Below are 18848 nucleotides of genomic sequence, written 5' to 3'. Positions count from 1 at the left end.
AATATATCATCCATATAATGAACTAAATATAACTGAGGAAAACGTTGACGAACGGGAGCTAATGCTGTAGCAACAAATTTTTGACATAACGTAGGGCTATTAGTCATTCCTTGTGGGAGGACTCTCCATTGATAGCGTTGCATAGGTTCTTTAAAATTAACAGAGGGCAAACTAAAGGCAAATCTTTTACAATCTTGAGGTGCAAGAGGAATAGTGTAAAAACAATCTTTTAAATCTATAATAATGATATAGGATTTGTCAGATATAGCGGAAGGAGTGGGCAACCCAGGTTGTAGGGCTCCCATATGCATCATTGTTTTATTTACCTTACGAAGGTCTTGTAGCAATCTCCATTTTCCCGACTTCTTTTTAATAACAAAAATTGGGGAATTCCACGCAGAGGTAGAGGGTTCAATATGCCCAAGTCTCAGCTGTTCCTGCACCAGCTGTTGTGCGGCAGAAAGTTTTTCTTGTGTTAGGGGCCACTGATCAACCCATACCGGTTCCTCAGATTTCCAATCAATAGGATCGGCATGTGTCACAGGAGAATCAGAGGTCCCTAGACAAAACACCCCAAGCCCTTTCGACTTTGATTAGATTTTAAATCAAGGGGTAAAATGATGCCTTGATGTTGTTTACCCAAACCTTGGTTTGGGAGTAAGCCCTGATCCAACATTAATTCTGTTACGGTGGGTGAAGGACTATATAAATAAACACCCATTTTGCTTAATATATCACGCCCCCATAGATTAACTGGAAGATGGGGCAGAATATAAGGCTTAAATTGGCCTGTATGGCCATCTTTATCCCTCTAAGTAAGAAGGGACGAACTTTGTTCTGGATTGGTAGTTTGGCCAATACCCTGAAGAGTGGAAATAGCTATTTGTTTAGGCCATGTAGTAGGCCAGTATTTTTCAGAAATAACGCTAATATCGGCCCCTGTATCAAGCACTCTGCAGAAAAGCTTACCATCAATGCGTAGCTCAAGTTCTGGTCGTGCCTCGGTAACATTTTGCACCTAATAGGCGTCAGAGGACCCGAAGCCTCTTTCTTGACGATCTCGGTTAATTGTTTTTCCTTGTATAACTAATGGAACTAAAAGAAGTTGAGCTATACGTTGTCCTGCATTAATTACAATAATTTTGTTAGGAGCGGAGGCTAATATTTTTATCTCTTCTGTATAATCAGAGTCAATCACACCAGGATGAATAAGTATTCCTTTTAAAGACGCACTGCTGTGCCCTAAAAGCAATCCAGCAGTTTCTGGAGGTAAAGGCCCAAACACTCCTATGGCAAGGGTTTGAACCCCCATCTCGGGTGTTAATACTGTGTAGGAGGTGGCACAGAGGTCCAATCCTGCGCTGCCTCTTGTGGCTCGACAGAGGTCTGCAATGGTTCTTTTGGAACCTGCAGTGTTGCCCCATAACATTGTTTTGGGGCCAGGGGCTGGCCCCTCACCCAGTTTCCCGAAACCGGGGGTAAAGGATTACCTTGAACATCCGTTTTGGAACGACAATCCCGGGCCCAATGCTTCCCCTTTTTACATCGTGGGCATAAATTAGGAGTGCTAACAGGGATTTGCTGTTTTTGAGGGCACACTGCAGCCCGATGGCCAGGCTGACCACAAACAAAGCAACCCGAATTACCTGACCTTTGATATCCTTTCTTGTTCTTGGCTTGTTGCTGAAAAAGTACCTCTTTAATGCTTTTTCCTTGTAATGCCGCTGCCATAGCAATGCCTTGCATGTAGGAGGGTCCAATGTCAGCACAAATGCAAATAAAATCAGACAGATCTCCCTTTTTTCTATAAGGTCGTAAAGCAGCTTGACAGGCAGAGTTAGCGTTTTCAAAAGCCAATTGTTTTGCAAATACCATCCCAGCCTTTTCATCTGACATTATCTTACCTATAGCGTCTAAGAGCCGTGCCACGAAGTCCTGATAAGGCTCATCAGGTCCCTGTCGGACTTTTGAGAGATCTTCTGTCTTAATACTAGAGTTAGGAAGTTTTTTTTATGCCTGTCGAGCCGCATTTGATATTTGTGGATATGCACCAGGTAAAAAGTTAAGTTGAGTATTAGTAGCCTGGAAAGCACCTTCACCAGCCAACATTTTGTAGGAAGTTTGTATACCTTGTTGCTGATTGACATCGGCTATACGAGCACACTGTTCAGCATATTCAGATTTCCATAGTAAATAATCTCCCCCCGAAAGACAGGCCCTAGCTATTTGTTTCCAATCATTTGGGGGTAGATTTTGAGTACCCAAACTTTCTATCATAGCAATAGTGAATGGAGCGGTAGGACCGTATTGTGAGCAAGCAATCTTTAACTCTTTTAATTGTTTAAAAGGCAGCGCTTCATAAAAACGCTGGTTGTTATTTTCAAAGACAGGAAAAGCAAAAGAAAAGTCGGAGACGACCTCACCAAGTCGTTGTGCTTGTTTCAATGCCTTTTGCAGCGGAGACACAATCTCAGATGGACGAGGAGGAGGAGGAGGAGGCCCCGGAGGGGGATCGAGACCTGCTATAATGGAAGGAGCATAGGCAGGGGGCAGAGGCGGGGCAGAAGGAGATTTAGAGTTGCTAATGGGAAGCTTAATTCCTGAATTCTGTAAAGTAACAGTGAGGTTTTTTAAACATTCAATCAAATCATCTTTAGATGTTGACGCCCCCTTTTCTTGTGCTAAAAAACCCCAATCTTCTTGATGGTATTTAGCAGCTTCTTCGTCTAATTCCGCCTCATCTGTGGATGAAAGTGAATCATCATTATCTGAAGGACGCGATAAGTTAGCAAACGGAGGGTCACCTTCAACTCCCTTGGGAACAGCATACCTGGGTTCCGGATCAGGAACATGTAGAGGATTTTCTTCCTGTTTCAATAAATTTTCTAAACGTTTTAATTTATCATTATCAAAGTCCAGACAATCACGAATTAGTGTCCAAAAGGATAAAGTTTCAACAGGCACCTTTTCAGGGCCATGTAGAGTATAATGAGCCCGAATTTGTTCCCCTACCTTTTTCCATGTTTCTAAATTTACTGTACCTTCTCTGGGGAACCAAGGGCAAACTTCCTCAATAAATGAAAGAAAATTGATTAATTTAGGTTTAGAAACAGTAATTCCCCGATGTTTCAACATTACAGATAACATATGTACAAACAATTGACGACTATGCGTCTGTCCCATATTTATACTCTCAACTATATACCTTACTACTCCTCCTCAATTTAAATTCACTTGTATACATATATACTCACTCTTTTTAGCTAATAAGAGCAGTGGCGAGGAAAACTGTCGAAATCGAGCCCCACGTTGGGCGCCACCTGCCGCGGCCAGCACAAGCAAGGAGTCGCACCTGCACAGGGAGAGAACGGAGCGTCCCCGCTAAGAAAAATAAGAGAGAGACAAAGGATGGGGTTGAGAGGATCAGACCAAAATGGCTGATGCCTTCCTTTATTGTGCTGCAGTATATATAGGATAAAGTACGTGACTTCTGACATTCACAAGATTGTATATTAATCTCCAGATACAATCACAAGACCCTTACCATTGTGTGCAGATCACAAATAGATAATCTATCTTCTATCCAATAAGCTAATCTATCCTCTATGAAATGTTGCAAGACCGAGACGTCCCGGAGCCTTAAGGGTAGTAAATTCTTCAGGGGGGCGGGACAGGGAGCTTAGGGACGTGCCTAAGGCTCTGCATAACGCCGAGCAGCTCCCAAGACTTAACCCTTCACGGGCAGTCCCCCGCAGTGATTCATGCCAATGTATGGCAACAACTACCACAATATTGTAAAGAAATTATCCTCCAGTTAAAATAATTAATTTAAAAAGATGGAGGTGATAATTCTTCTACCATGTAGAAATGTTGCAAAGATGAAACACAATATATGTGAGATGCTCAGCAGATATCCTGGTATAAATCAATCATTGATAAATGGTAGATATTCTTAATTTTTAGCCCCAAGACTAAGAAAGTATCCTGGAGAAGACAGAAGAGATATAAATAGTGAGAAGTTCAGGAGAATTACTTCAAAGCGGTCGAGGAAGTCTTTTAGGTTTGTGAACTCATCCAGGCACTTGGGTTCCAATCTGTGGTGCGGGTCAACGATGTCATTAGTAGATAAATCCACATAGGTGAGCTGTAGAAAGGCAAAGCAAGATGGGCTTTAAACTCTGAACCTGGGCAAAATGAACTCCTGGCTCTCAAATCTGCCCCCCCCCCCACAACCTCCCTTGTCCCCTGAAAACCAATGCCTTTCCCCAGAAATTGGGATAAAAGCTTCATCTTTAGAGGGATTCCCTCCAATTATGCAGGTTTCATTTTCTCCTGAAGGAAAGAACAGTTGTCACTGCCCTCAGACACTGACTCCCCGGCAGAGAGCAGGCCTCCCGGGGCTGTGTCTGATCCCAGCTGCCAGGTGAGCAGCCATGTTTTCCGACTGAACCTGGCTCGGTGCCCGGGCTGCAATTCAACCCACCTGTGTTCACTAGACTCCTATGGGTACCACCTCCCGTGTGAGAGGCAATGGGAAGGCAAAGGGCAAAAACCACACTGTTCCTAACCCTGTCACCACTCAGCTCCAGACACCTGCCCTGGGTGTCTGAAACAAGAGTGATGCAGGCTGTGATGCAGCCAGTGGTTGCCTCGCTGATATTCAGAGTCAATGTGGCCACATCTTCTGGATTTACATGTGCTCTCTCTTGACTATAAAATGTTGACAGGTTTAATATTTTAGAGACACGGTGCAGGACACCACAACATATAGCGTCCACTATTCAGTCAAGAAGTCCAGCCTCTGGTCTCCTGCATGGCCTTCCATAATTCCCTCCAACTCTAGAGCTGACATTCTGAACTCTCTAGTGAATTAACAGAAATTCTATGTGAAATAACCTCAGAATACTAAATTATGTCATATAAATAAATACAAACATTAAGATTTAAATGTGTCCTAATTTAATTGTTTAAAGATTGTTAAATGTTGTCTGTGTAAGCTTAGAATATGCCAAACAAAGGAATATATTTTTCACTTGAAAATAAGAAAATGAAAATAAACATTGACAAGAATCTGCCAAGTGAGATATCAGAAAAGAAAATTGCCTACTTACATTACTTTGAATAAAGAAATGCAGACAAACTAGGGCTGCAGGATTTTAGAAAAGAAACTAAGTTCAAGGGGAAAAATATGGAAAATAAGAAACAATGCTAAGAAGAAAAATTTCAAACCTACACCGGGAAGAACTGAATGGATTGTTAAATCATGTCCCCCAAGGGGCAAGTTTGGGGGAGGTCTTTGGTGCGGCTCTCACAGCACAGCCCTGCTTAGGTGCCCACTTAGACTGGGGGAGCTGGGTCAGGCGGCCACCAGGACACCCGTGTCTGAAAAGCAGTGGCGTGCTCAGGAGAAGCCTGGACAGCCATGCTCCCCACAGCCAGGCGCTGGGGTCCACAGCTCCTGCGACAGTCTAAAGGCCAGCTTCCAGCCCCTGGGCCAGTGGGGTGGCCCTGCAACAGAGGTGGAGCAACCCCATTACACCACAGGTGAAGGGCTGGGTTGGCTGGCCCTGCCTCTCGGATCACAGCTGGAAACCTCCCTGGCACTGAGAAACAGGAAAAGAAATTTGAAAAACAAAATAATAATAATAAAAAACCCACATGACTGAGAAGATTATACAGAAATTTGCAACAAGTCACTGCAAACTCAGTGTCTAGACTGAGACCTGTTTTTGTCACCCTTGTAGGGTGATTGAAAGTTTAATATGTAAGCATCTAGTGACTGCCACATAAGAATATTGGTGATGGACAGGACCACAGTGTATCTCAATTACCGCTGTTGGCCCATCACTCAAGACCTTCTAGAGACACTCATATACATCAAATTGGCAAAACATGCAGACTGACACATAACTTGCCCTTTAAAGACCTTAAAATAATGACAATGTCAAGGAGATTGACCAGTGGAAAAGAGGACCTCTTCTCTCCAAATCTACTTAGAGTTCTTTTATAAGGCATCTCAGCCAGTCCCCTCTAATTCATAAGTCCTGTAACAATGGATTACTTTAGCTCTTATGTTTTGCTTTAAAAACATATTTATTATCATATTCAATGTGGGTGTTCATTTGCTCTAGATAATAAGCTGGAATAGAACCACAATAAGTTCCACTTTGCCCATTAAATAAACGTTATGACTACCATCACTCCACCTTTTAACTGTGATCCAGAATTAAATGAGTAATGAGGCGAGCATAGGACACAGGGAGATTTATAGGCTGGGATTTATTCAGCAAGTGGAAACATGCACAGCCAATAAACAATTAGAAAAATGTAAAGGTGGGAAACAGCAGGGTATGATAATGAGCCCATAAAATTAGCATATGATGAAATTGTGACACCCCAAGTGCCTAAGGTACAGGAAAAAGAGGCCCACGTGCCTTGCTGGGGGCACCATCAAGTAAGTTACTCTCTCTACAGAGCAATAAAATAGTCTGCTATTAAAGCTTAAAACCATTCTCACATTTTGCTTTCTAGTATCTGCTAGGGGATCTACCAAATAAAGGCCACAAACCAGAGGAAAACATCGGCTTAAGATGACACTATCGTAAGGAAAAGTAAAAAATAGAAAACCCCACATTGCCCAGTAGTGAGTGACTGACTAGGCAAATGACACTTTATCTACTGGAAGCAATGAGACATATCCAGTAAATACTTAGTAGTATGTGCACAAGTGTATGGCTAATAGGTATAGATGTTTCAGGGAAACATTAAGAGAAAAAAGAGCAGAACCTAAAAATGTATGTACACACGAATTACATGTACCCAAAGAAGTAGGCATGAGTAAAAATCAAGTGAATACTTGAAGTGATCCCCCTAATAGTAAATACCACTAGTTTAATAACTCTTCATTGAACACCCAGTATCTTCCAGGTGCTGTTCTGGTTGTATACAAACACCTGTAAGACCAGGAACAAGAAGAGACAGAAATGCCTGCCTTAAAGGTATTTATATCCTACAGGGAAGACTGATGATAAAGAAAAACATAAGCAATGTAACAGTGAGACCGTGTCTATGTCCATCACAAGCAGTAAGGTGCACCATCTTAAGTGGACAACTCAGTGGGTTTTTAGATATGTATATTTTTATGGAATCACCACCTGGGTCAAAATAGAGAACATTTCCAGCCCTACACAATCTCTTCAACAAAGACAAGCTCACCATTCAGCTGACCTCTGTTACTCTGGACTTATTTTGCCTATTAATGATCACGTAAATAGAAGGATGTAGCAGGTGCATTTGATGTCTACATCCTTTTGTCCACATTGTGTCTCTGAGAGTCATTCATGTTATTGTGTGTAGCAGTAGCCCTTCATAATATTTTCATCATAAGTCTATATATTGTATAATAATCCATCATATGAATAGTGAATTTGTATAATGGACTTATATAACATATCCCAGCTTATCTGTCCGTTCTTGCATTGCCAGACATTGGAAAGTTGCCAGTTCTTGGCTTTTTCATATAAAGCCGCTTTGAACACTATGGTACCTGTCTGTTGAAGACATAAGCACACATCCCCATTAGTATATAATAAGGCGTGGCATTCCACAGGCATAGGGTAGATGTTATGTTTAGTTCCAGGAAGTGCTGTTGGTATTCCAAAGTGGTTGTTCCACCAGCAGTGAGTGATGGTTCCAGTTACTACTCATATTTGTGAATAATTGTTGGTCCTTTTAATTTTAGCCTGTGTGGGTATATAATTGAATTAACTGTGTTCATAACTTCCCCAAATCCAATATTGTTGGGCACCTTTTCATATGCTGACTGGCCTTAGGGATATTCTCTTTTGTAATGCCCAGTCAAGACGTGGGCCTTGGAGTTCCCTGGTGGCCTAGTGTTTAGGATTCTGAGCTTTCAATGCCAGGGCCTGGGTTCAACCTGTGGTTGGGAAACTGAGATCCTACAAGCCATGTATTGTGGCCAAAAAGCCACTTAGGCCTCTTTTTTTCACTGGTTATATTTTTAGCTAAATATTTTTGGATAAAGGTCCTTTGTGATTTGTAACATTTTCTCCCAACTGAGTCTTGACTGAATACTAGACCCCAAAGTAAACAACTATTTATGGTAGCATGGTCTGCGAACTCCTGAAGTCCTAGAAACTTTCTCTTAAGCAGACCACTGGACAGGGTGATTTGAAATTACTTCCAGAGGATGCAAAGCAGTGATGAATGGTGCCTGATAAAAAGGAGACCAGGAAACTTAGTATACTCATAGAAGGATGTGAAGTAAAAACACAACAGCCCCAAGATCTCTATATAGACTCTGGACTTGGATACCTCACATTGGCAAGAACTGAAAAGCAAGTGCCTTAAGTTAAAAATATATATATATCCATCAGATATTCAAGAGAGACTGGCATCACCCTTCCCACGAACAAGGCTTAATTCTAGCTGTGTCTAATTGCATCAGAGGCCTGAAGGTCCTTATACCAGAATCGTATAACCAACAAAAACATTACTTTAGTGTACGCTAGCAACACATCTTCAGATATGCGAGGACTAAAGAAATTTACCTCTTGGGTAGCTAAGAAAATGAGGAAGTAACACAGAGAGAAGGTCCTGAATAACAGCTGCGCAGCAGCCAACAGAGGGCGCCTGAGCTCTTAATAAGGAGGGGGAATGGATGAGAGATGGAGGCTCAGGAAGAGGCCTCCCTTCTATAATAGAAGAAGCCCTCTGAGGACTCCTGCTCTGAGGGCCTCAGAAATGGGAACAGGAAGTCTCAGAACATCCTACTACCAGACAGGATCCCCATGCACCCAGACACTGCCAGCGTCACCACTTCATTCCTAGGAAGCAGCAGGGCCAGTTAGACAGTTCAGATGGTCAGGAGGGAAAAAGATAAGACATAGCAGGTGTGGTTAAGGCTTTATTGGTGATCGGCAGGGCTGGGCAGGGCCCACGCTGGGAGAGCAAGGCCTGCACACTAGGCCTGTCCTGGTCTTCAGGGCAGTGCTGGGGGCTCAGGCTTGAGCTCTCCAAGCCAAGGGTCTGGTCAGGCTACTCATAGCAGGGAAAAAAAAAAACCAAACCAGCAACATGAAAAGGAAGGATGATCTGGTTGGCTTTAGAGCAGAAAGCATAACGTCAGGGGGTGACTTCACTGAAGAAGAGAGGGGTGCTGTAGAGCTTAAAGATCCTGGATGAATGGTGTTGGGAAAGAGTTGGGGCCAAATAAGGCCTAAGTGTGACCAATGGAAAGAAAGAAGGAGGAAACAAAACATCTGGTTCTGGGGAGCAGGAAGCTCCAGCGGCTCTCCACACACAGCACTGGCTCCTCGCTCCATCTCCTGCCGTCCAGAGGACTACTTGTTGCCCCACACGGCCATCTTTGAATACACAGGGCGTGGGAGGAAGCGGCTGGACTTCATGTAGGCAGAGATCCTCTTCAGGCCCTGAGGGTGGGAGAAAGAAGGTCAGGCCAGCTGCCCCACTGCGGCTCACGCAGTTCTACTCCAGACTTTGAGTTGGAACCTTGGTCCAACCCTTCATTGTGGAAGTGAAGCAACCAGCAAAAAACAATCTTCCTAGGGTCCCCAGTTCTGATAAGTTACCTCTTCAGTTTCCTGTGACTAACGTGGTGTCTTACTAAGACCTGCCACACATGGAGAACAGGCTGTGTTAGCTGCTGTATATACCCAGAGATGAGAATACACAGCCATCCCTCATTCCAGTCCACTTCAAATTACTGTGATTCGCACATTTTGTGTATTTCACAACCTGAAGCCTCGTGTCAACCATCATTGAGCAAGTCAACTGATGCCATTTTTCCAACTACACTTGCTCACTTTCTGTCTCTGTGTCATCTTTGGTGATTTTCCCAATATTTCTACTTTTTCATTATGATTATGTTTGTTATGTCGATCTATGATCAGTGATCTTTGATGTTACTGTGGCAAAAAAATCAAACCCCTTTAAGACTCAGATGAAGGTCTCAGCATTTTTTGGCAAGAAAGTTTCAGGTCTGTTTGTTTGTTTGTTTGGCCGAGATGTGCAGCATGTGGGATCTTAGATTCCAGAGCACGAATCAAACCCAGGCCCCTGGCAGTGAAAGCATGGAGTCCTAACCACTGGACTTCCAGAGAAGTAATGCCCAGCAATAAAGGATATTTAAATTAAGATAAATATATATATATATATTTTAGGTATAATGCTATTGCACATTTTACAGGCTACAGTATACTATAAACAACTTTTACATGCCCTGAGAAACCAAAAAAGCTATGTGACTTGCTTCACTGTATTGTGGGCATCTAGATCCAAACCCTCAATACATCAGGGAGGATTGTATCTTGAAGTCTCTATAGTGGGCGATTTCCTTCCCTCTCTTTACTTCTTCCAGTTACTCATGATTCTGTCTCAGAGACAGGATCATACATTCATTTTAAGTTACATTCACTGGTCTGACCCTCCCCCCGTATGAGTCACTGTATCAGGCCCAGAGGGGATGCAGAAGTCACCCAGTCCTGGTGCCCAGCCTCTGGGGCTCAGTGCAGCTGGAGAACCACAGGAATTCTGAGGTATATGTGATGACTGGTCCACTGGAGAAGGGAATGGCAAACCACTTCAGCATTCTTGCCTTCAGAACCCCATGAACAGTATGAAAAGGCAAAATAACTGGATACTGAACGAGGAACTTCCCAGGTCAGTAGGTGCCCAATATGCTGCTGGAGATCAGTGGAGAAATAACTCCAGAAAGAACGAAGGGATGGAGCCAAAGCAAAAACAATACCCAGCTGTGGCTGTGACTGGTGATAGAAGCAAGGTCCGATGCTAGAAAGAGCAATATTGCATAGGAACCTGGAATGTCAGATCCATGAATCAAGGCAAATTGGAAGTGGTCAAACAAGAGACGGCAAGAGTGAACATCGACATTCTAGGAATCAGCGAACCAAAATGGACTGGAATGGGTGAATTTAACTCAGATGACCATTATATCTACTGCTGTGGGCAGGAATCCCTCAGAAGAAATGGAGTAGTCATCATGGTCAACAAAAGAGTCCGAAATGCAGTACTTGGATGCAATCTCAAAAATGACAGAATGATCTCTGTTCGTTTCCAAGGCAAACCATTCAATATCACGGTAATCCAAGTCTATGCCCGAACCAGTAATGCTGAAGAAGCTGAAGTTGAACAGTTCTATGAAGACCTACAAGACCTTGTAGAACTAACACCCCAAAAAGATGTCCTTTTCATTATAGGGGACTGGAATGCAAATGTAGGAAGTCAAGAAACACCTGGAGTAACAGGCAAATTTGGCCTTGGAATGAGGAATGAAGCAGGGCAAAGACTAATAGAGTTTTGCCAAGAAAATGCACTGGTCATAGCAAACACCCTCTTCCAACAACACAAGAGAAGACTCTACACATGGACATCACCAGATGGTCAACACCGAAATCAGACTGATTATATTCTTTGCAGCCAAAGATGGAGAAGCTCTATACAGTCAACAAAAACAAGACCAGGAGCTGACTGTGGCTTAGATCATGAACTCCTTATTGCCAAATTCAGACTTAAATTGAAGAAAGTAGGGAAAACCACTAGACCATTCAGGTATGACCTAAATCAAATCCCTAATGATTATACAGTGGAAGTGAGAAATAGATTTAAGGGCCTAGATCTGATAGATAGAGTGCCTGATGAACTATAGAATGAGGTTCGTGACATTGTACAGGAGACAGGGATCAAGACCATCCCCATGGAAAAGAAATGCAAAAAAGCAAAATGGCTTTCTGGGGAGGCCTTACAAATAGCTGTGAAAAGAAGAGAAGCAAAAAGCAAAGGAGAAAAGGAAAGATATAAGCATCTGAATGCAGAGTTCCAAAGAATAGCAAGAAGAGATAAGAAAGCCTTCTTCAGTGATCAATGCAAAGAAATAGAGGAAAAGAACAGAATGGGAAAAACTAGAGATCTCTTCAAGAAAATTAGAGATACCAAGAGAACATTTCATGCAAAGATGGGCTCGATAAAGGACAGAAATGGTATGGACCTAACAGAAGCAGAAGATATTAAGAAGAGGTAGCAAGAATACACAGAAGAACTGTACAAAAAAGATCTTCATGACCCGGATAATCATGATGGTGTAATCACTCATCTAGAGCCAGACATCCTGGAATGTGAAGTCAAGTGGGCCTTAGAAAGCATCACTACAAACAAAGCTAGTGGAGGTGATGGAATTCCAGTGGAGCTAGTTCAAATCCTGAAAGATGATGCTCTGAAAGTGGTGCACTCAATATGTCAGCAAATTTGGAAAACTCAGCAGTGGCCACAGGACTGGAAAAGGTTAGTTTTCATTCCAATCCCTAAGAAAGGCAATGCCAAAGAATGCTCAAACTACCGCACAGTTGCACTCATCTCACATGCTAGTAAAGTAATGCTCCAAATTCTCCACTAGGCTTCAACAATACATGAACTGTGAACTTCCTAATGTTCAAGTTGGTCTTAGAAAAGGCAGAGGAACCAGAGATCAAATTGCCAACATCCACTGGATCATGGAAAAAGCAAGAGAGTTCCAGAAAAACATCTATTTCTGCTTTATTGACTATGCCAAAGCCTTTGACTGTGTGGATCACAATAAACTGTGGAAAATTCTGAGAGAGATGGGAATACCAGACCACCTGACCTGCCTCTTGAGAAATCTGTATGCAGGTCAGGAAGCAACAGTTAGAACTGGACATGGAACAACAGACTGGTTCCAAATAGGAAAAGGAGTGCCTCAAGGCTGTATATTGTCACCCTGCTTATTTAATTTATATGCAGAGTACATCATGAGAAACGCTGGACTGGAGGAAACACAAGCTGGAATCAAGATTGCCGGGAGAAATATCAATCACCTCAGATATGCAGATGACACCACCCTTATGGCAGAAAGTGAAGAAGAACTAAAGAGCCTCTTGATGAAAGTGAAAGAGGAGAGTGAAAAAGTTGGCTTAAAGCTCAACATTCAGAAAATGAAGATCATGGCATCCGGTCCCATCACTTCATGGGAAATAGATGGGGAAACAGTGGAAACAGTGTCAGACTTTATTTTGGGGGGCTCCAAAATCACTGCAGATGGTGATTGCAGCCATGAAATTAAAAGACGCTTACTCCTTGGAAGGAAAGTTATGACCAACCTAGATAGCATATTCAAAAGCAGAGACATTACTTTGCTGACTAAGGTCTGTCTAGTCAAGTCTATGGTTTTCTCAGTGGTCATATATGGATGTGAGAGTTGGACTGTGAAGAAGGCTGAGCACCGAAGAATTGATGCTTTTGAACGGTGGTGTTGGAGAAGACTCTTGAGAGTCCCTTGGACTGCAAGGAGATCCAACCAGTCCATTCTGAAGGAGATCAGCCCTGGGATTTCTTTGGAAGGAATGATGCTAAAGCTGAAACTCCAGTACTTTGGCCACCTCATGCGAAGAGTTGACTCATTGGAAAAGACTCTGATGCTGGGAGGGATTGGGGGCAGGAGGAGAAGGGGACGACTGAGGATGAGATGGCTGGATGGCATCACCGACTCGATGGACGTGAGTCTGAGTGAACTCCGGGAGTTGGTGATGGGCAGGGAGGCTTGGTGTGCTACAGTTCATGGGGTCGCAAAGAGTCAGACACGACTGAGAGAATGAACTGAACTGAACTGAACCGAGAACCTCCACAGAAGTAGCCTAAGAGTGGTTCTAGTGTGTCCTTATCTGGGAGGAAACGGGATCACAGAGGTTAAGCACCTTCCTCACGTTCAAGCCGCTAATAAGTGATAGCGTGGAACTCAGCCTGGCTCTCTCTTCAACTCTGTGCTCTTGGCAAAGCACTCCCTTCCCCCATTTCCCTACAGGAGGGCTTGTCTTTCCCCCTGCACACAAACTTGGTCCTTTCGCAGAGGGAGACTCCAGGCTTTGCCCACAGAGGGACCCCTAGCACAACAAACAGCCTCAGAAAATACATGAGCAGCTTGCAGAAGAGACCAGATCTCACCCAATGACTCAGCAAAACCCAGAAGAAAGGCAATAGGAGGGTGAGAAGCAGCAAGACCAGGCTCTAATTATTCCACTTAAAGGACAGAATCCAACTCCTGGCCTGGGACCTGAGCCTACTCTCACTGGGCCCCGACCTACCTCATCCCCAGTCCTGCTACAGCTACCCAGGCAGTGAGACACTCAGATACACCTGTGCACCATCTTCTCAAGACAGACAGTGCCGCAGAGTTCCCAGGAGTCCCAGACCTAGGGCTGACTGGACCCCACAGCCCAGGGCCCTACAAGCCACACACTGCAGTCCACATCTGTCCCCGTCTTCCTTCCCAGGCACTCATCTCAATTATTTGTTGCTCTCCAATTATCAGTAGTTGACTGAGGGTGGTGATGAGCTGGGAGGTGAGGTCAGGCTGTACTCCTCCAGAACCAAGGGGGCTCCACCCACACCACACAGCTTCAGGGTTCCTGAAGTTCTCCAGCTGCACTGAGCCCCAGTTAGGACTCCAGGATTGTGTGACTTCTGTACCCCTCCTGTGCCTGACACAGTGCCTCATACAGAAGACAGGGTCAGATCAGTGAATGTGACTTAAAATGAATGGATCATCCCATCTCTGAGACAGAATTATGAGTAACTGGAAGAAGGAAAGAGAGGGAAGGAAACTGCCTACTATAGAGACAAGATAAAATCTTCCCAAGAAGGCACCTACCTATGGAAGAAAATCCCAGAACCAATTACATTCTTGGAAATGTCAGTACAACCCCAGAGAGGGAGCCAATAAGCCGCAGGGCCCTTGGGTGATCAGGAAAAAACATTATGTCTTTGATACCTAACATCACTCTTACTGTGTCTCAACTCAACTAATGCCAGCCACATCCAAACTCCTGAGATTTCTGCTTCCTCCATACTCTCCAGAGCTCTGAGCCCAGACAACAAAAGGACCTGAGCTTCTCTCTTCCACACAGGAAATGGAGAGCCACTGACTGCTCTCCATAGAATCCAGACACTCTGACTGGGAGCCCAGCACAGCCTGCACTGGTTCTGTGACCATCAGAAATTACATATCCTTTTGGCTTATTCCTTGCCTTTTAGATGGAGGTGATACTTCTTTACCTTGTAGAAATAAGGCAAAGATCAAATCTGACACAATGTATGTAAAGCCCTGAGCAGAAAACCTATCATAAACCAAGTTCTCAATAAATGCTAGTTATACTTGGTTTTGTTCCAATTAGGAAAGCTGCAGGGAGACGAGTGTAGAGGAAAGAGATGTATTAATAGTAGGAGGATCAGGAGAATACCTCAAAACGAGAGATGAAGTCTTTCAGGTTTGGGAACGCATCCAGGCACTTGGGCTCAAATATGCGGTGAATGTCAAGAACGTCATAAACCAGGAAATCCACAAAGGTGAGCTGCAGAAAGACAAAGCATGAATGCTCACCATACTCTGAACCTCAGGAAAATGACAGCTCTCCCTCCCCTAAAGCCATCCCACTTACCTTGTCCCCTGCAAACCAAGGCCTCCTCCCCAGAAACTCTGAGTAGAGCTTCATCTTTCCAGGGATCTCCGTCAAGTATTGAGGCTTTAGTTTCTCCTGAGACACAAAACAGCCATCACTGCCCTCAGAAACAGACTCCCTGGCAGAACAGGCCTCCTGGGGCTGTGTCTGATCCCAGCTGCCAGGTGAGCAGCCATGTCCCCCAACTGAACCTGGTGCCCAGCTGCCCAGCTGCCATTCAACCCACCTGTGTTCATCAGACTCCTATGGGTACCACCTCCCATCTGTGAGAGGTGATGGGAAGGCAAAGGGCAAAACCACACTGTCCCTGACCCTGCCACCCACCAGTCAGCTCCAGACACCTGCCTGGGGTCAGACCAGCAATGCTGTGAGACTTGGTAGAGGTCAGGCCTCAAACCTCAGGCTGATCAACACTAAAATAACTAGGAAAGAAGTCCTTTGTTCCAGTGTGGGAGACAGAATGGTGTGAATGCGTGGACAGTTTCTGGACAGTTGGGAAGAATTGGAAGCTGAAAGGAAGGCAGGAAAGGAATAAAGTCTGGCCCTGGGCTGCCCACTGGACACATGTCCTGATCCCTGAGATGCCAAGGAGGAGGCACTGGTTGAACTCGTAAACACCTATCTAGGATCTGAATTTCTACCCTGGGAGGCTGGACTCTACCCTAAGACTGATGGTAACTGAGTCCAAGCTTGCATTTCATGCACTGGGAGTTCTAAGGGTCACTCTCGGAACTCTGTAGGGACTAGCTTGGTGAATCAGTAGATTTAAGGAGTTTAAATGGCAAAAGGACCAGTGTAGGTGGGACCCTGTCCAACTCAGTAGGCGTGGACTCACAGTCAGGACTTTAACAGATCCTGACCATGTGATATAGACCCAGCCCTGCCCACCAGGCACAATGGGTTTATGCCTGACATGCTGAAGAGGAGGCATTGGGCTAACAAGGTAAATATCCTGTCTAGGAACTGAATTTCCACCTTGGGGAGTCTAGATTCTATCCTTAGATTGGGGGGAACTGTGTCAGAGCTTCTATATGCTGAATTAGAGTTATGAGAATCACTCAGAGGACTCCATATAAACCAGCTCAGTAGCTCCAAGGAGATCAAATTACAAAATGATCTTTGTAGAAGGGATAAACTAAGCTAGTCTCCTTTTAAAGCACATCCATCCCAGATCAGCAGGAGGAGACTCACAAATTCCGGGTTGTAGCAGAGCATAATAAAGTCATTAACAGTGTCCGTAGCCTGGTTCTCCAATACATCCACGCGAATCTTCTCCTCCTCTGTCTCCCCACCTGTACCCACACAACAGAGACTCACCCTCAGTATCCCCTCCCAGCCCAGCCCAAGGCATGGCCACCTTTATCCCGGTCCCCAACCCCAGCCCCACTCACACATGTTGTGCTTGCGAGCAATGTAGCGAAGGATGGCCTTGCTCTGGGTGAGCCTGTGAGCTCCGTCAATTAAGTAGGGCAACTGGAAGAACAACAAAGCCAGGTCAGGTGGGCCACCAGGCTCCCCTGCATCTGCTCCCTTGAGCAAGGGCAGAAATGAAACCTGGCTTTCACAGAGCCTGTCCCATGGTGGGCACTAAATAACATGCTATAAAATGGAGGGATGAGCTGGGACACAGAGCATCATGGAAAGGCAGAAAACAGAACCAGGAAGCTGAGAGACAGAGCAGAAGGTACCTGTTCCTGAAACCTCTAAGCCAGGAAAGGAGATGGATAGAGACACTGTCTACTCCCCCTCCCAGCACCCCAGCCCCTGCACCTACATTGGGGAAGTCCAGGCCCAGCTTGAATTTTTCATTCAGCCACTGGCTTCTGTCATAGTCAGGAGCTGAGAAAAAGAAGATGCACTGAAACAACCTCCCACAAATCCAACCCTCCTTCCCAGAGGACCTACCAAGGAGTCAGGGGCAAGACCCCCCCGCCCCTGAACTGGTGGATCTGAAATCTGAACCACTAATCTCACATGGAGCTTTGAGGGAAAAAACAAACAGGAATTTCCTGAAACTACATGAGTAATCCTTACAAAGGATTTAGGTAAGCACTAAGGGGAGCCTGTGCCAATGGCTGATACAGGACCCAGCTGTGGGCTCTCATATCCTTCCTTGGAGGCCAGCTGCACCCTAAAGCGCTGGGGAAGGGGCAGGTCCCTGCTCCAGCTGGTGGAAGGCGTTAGACATGAACAACAGGGGTCAGGACATGGGATGCTTGGCACCAAACCAGCATGAGTTGAGCAGAAGTCAGGCCATGACAAGGATGCCATTACCGTCCCCCATCGTGTACTTCTTTTCCTCATAGTTTGAGTCTGTGTACTCCAGGAGCAGGCGGATGGAGTGGGCTAGCTGAGAAAGATGCCAGGACACAGGGCAGACGTCAGGTCTTGACTGCAAAACTTTCACCGTTCCAGTCACTCCCATACTCCCAGCCCTCTCCCCCATCCACCCACTTCTGAGCACACACACACACACACACACACACACACACACACACAGCACGCACACCCCTTGGAAGGAGGCGGCGGTGCGAAGGGGCTAGGCTGCAGCGAGCAGAAAACATTTCTGGCTTACTGGTCCCCAACTGCGCAGCATATCCCCGCCCGCCTCCATCCCACCCGCCCTAGCGGACCCCCGCTCACCCCGCGGAGGTCCCAGTAACCCAGGGTCATCGCCATAGTCAGCGTCTGTGGATCGGGTTTCTAGCTCTGCACCGTTGATTTGGATGTTTATCCGATGCCTGGGTGTGGCCTGAGTGAGGCCACGCCCCATCTCGTCTCTTTGTCCCGCTCCCAATTATTGCCCAATCTCCGAAGCTTCCTGGCACTAGGGGCACCCGGGACTCTTCAACGAGGCATCTGCGCCCCGGGCAGTCGAAGTAGTCCATTTCCCCCTCCAGCCTCAAAACTCGGGAGCCGAGCTCTGGGCACCAGGACGCTGAGGGCAGCCTGGTTCCCGTCGGCAGTCCGATTTCAGCTAAATCGGGGAAGTTGGTAGTGCTCTCGGGAAACAAGCCTGAATCCTAACGACAGCACGAATCTTCCACCTCCCCTGCCCTCCCACGATCATTGAGACTTGCTCCTGGGTTACCGAGTTCCCTTGGGCTCTGGGAAGCTCTTAACTGCCAAGTTAAGTCTAAGAGTGGGTGCTCCTCAAATCGAAACTCTAAATGAGCCGCTGGCACAGGAAGATCAGTACTCCAAGTAATCCTCACGCTCCCCCGACTCTTTACAATCCCTGACGGCAGCATATCTTCTAGAACAGACTATTAATGGGATACAAGAAACACCCACAAGGTGCAGGAAGAAGTTTGTCAGTGC

General features: G+C 45.3%; 1 protein-coding gene across 2 annotated transcripts in view; it reads right to left on the bottom strand.

The window, feature by feature from the left end:
* LOC102185621 (glutathione S-transferase Mu 1) overlaps positions 1-18291 on the bottom strand; it is a 68957-nt gene extending 50666 nt beyond the window's left edge. The window contains exons 1-8 of one of the 2 annotated variants that reach the window (XM_018045876.1): positions 18171-18291; positions 17802-17877; positions 17302-17366; positions 16919-17000; positions 16719-16819; positions 15507-15602; positions 15309-15419; positions 6250-9452 (exon numbers count right to left, since the gene is read on the bottom strand). In XM_018045876.1, coding sequence (XP_017901365.1) covers positions 9363-9452; positions 15309-15419; positions 15507-15602; positions 16719-16819; positions 16919-17000; positions 17302-17366; positions 17802-17877; positions 18171-18206 — 657 coding nt within the window. In that variant the 5' untranslated portion in view covers positions 18207-18291 and the 3' untranslated portion in view covers positions 6250-9362. Of the gene's footprint in view, positions 1-6249; positions 9453-15308; positions 15420-15506; positions 15603-16718; positions 16820-16918; positions 17001-17301; positions 17367-17801; positions 17878-18170 lie in introns of those variants that run through there. The other variant, XM_018045877.1, reaches the window with a different exon arrangement.

This window comes from Capra hircus, chromosome 3 (genome assembly GCF_001704415.2).
Source record: "Capra hircus breed San Clemente chromosome 3, ASM170441v1, whole genome shotgun sequence".
NCBI classification, from domain to species: Eukaryota; Metazoa; Chordata; class Mammalia; order Artiodactyla; family Bovidae; genus Capra; species Capra hircus.
Note: the sequence above shows the minus strand (reverse complement) of the source record. Positions and strands in the feature narration are given on the sequence as shown.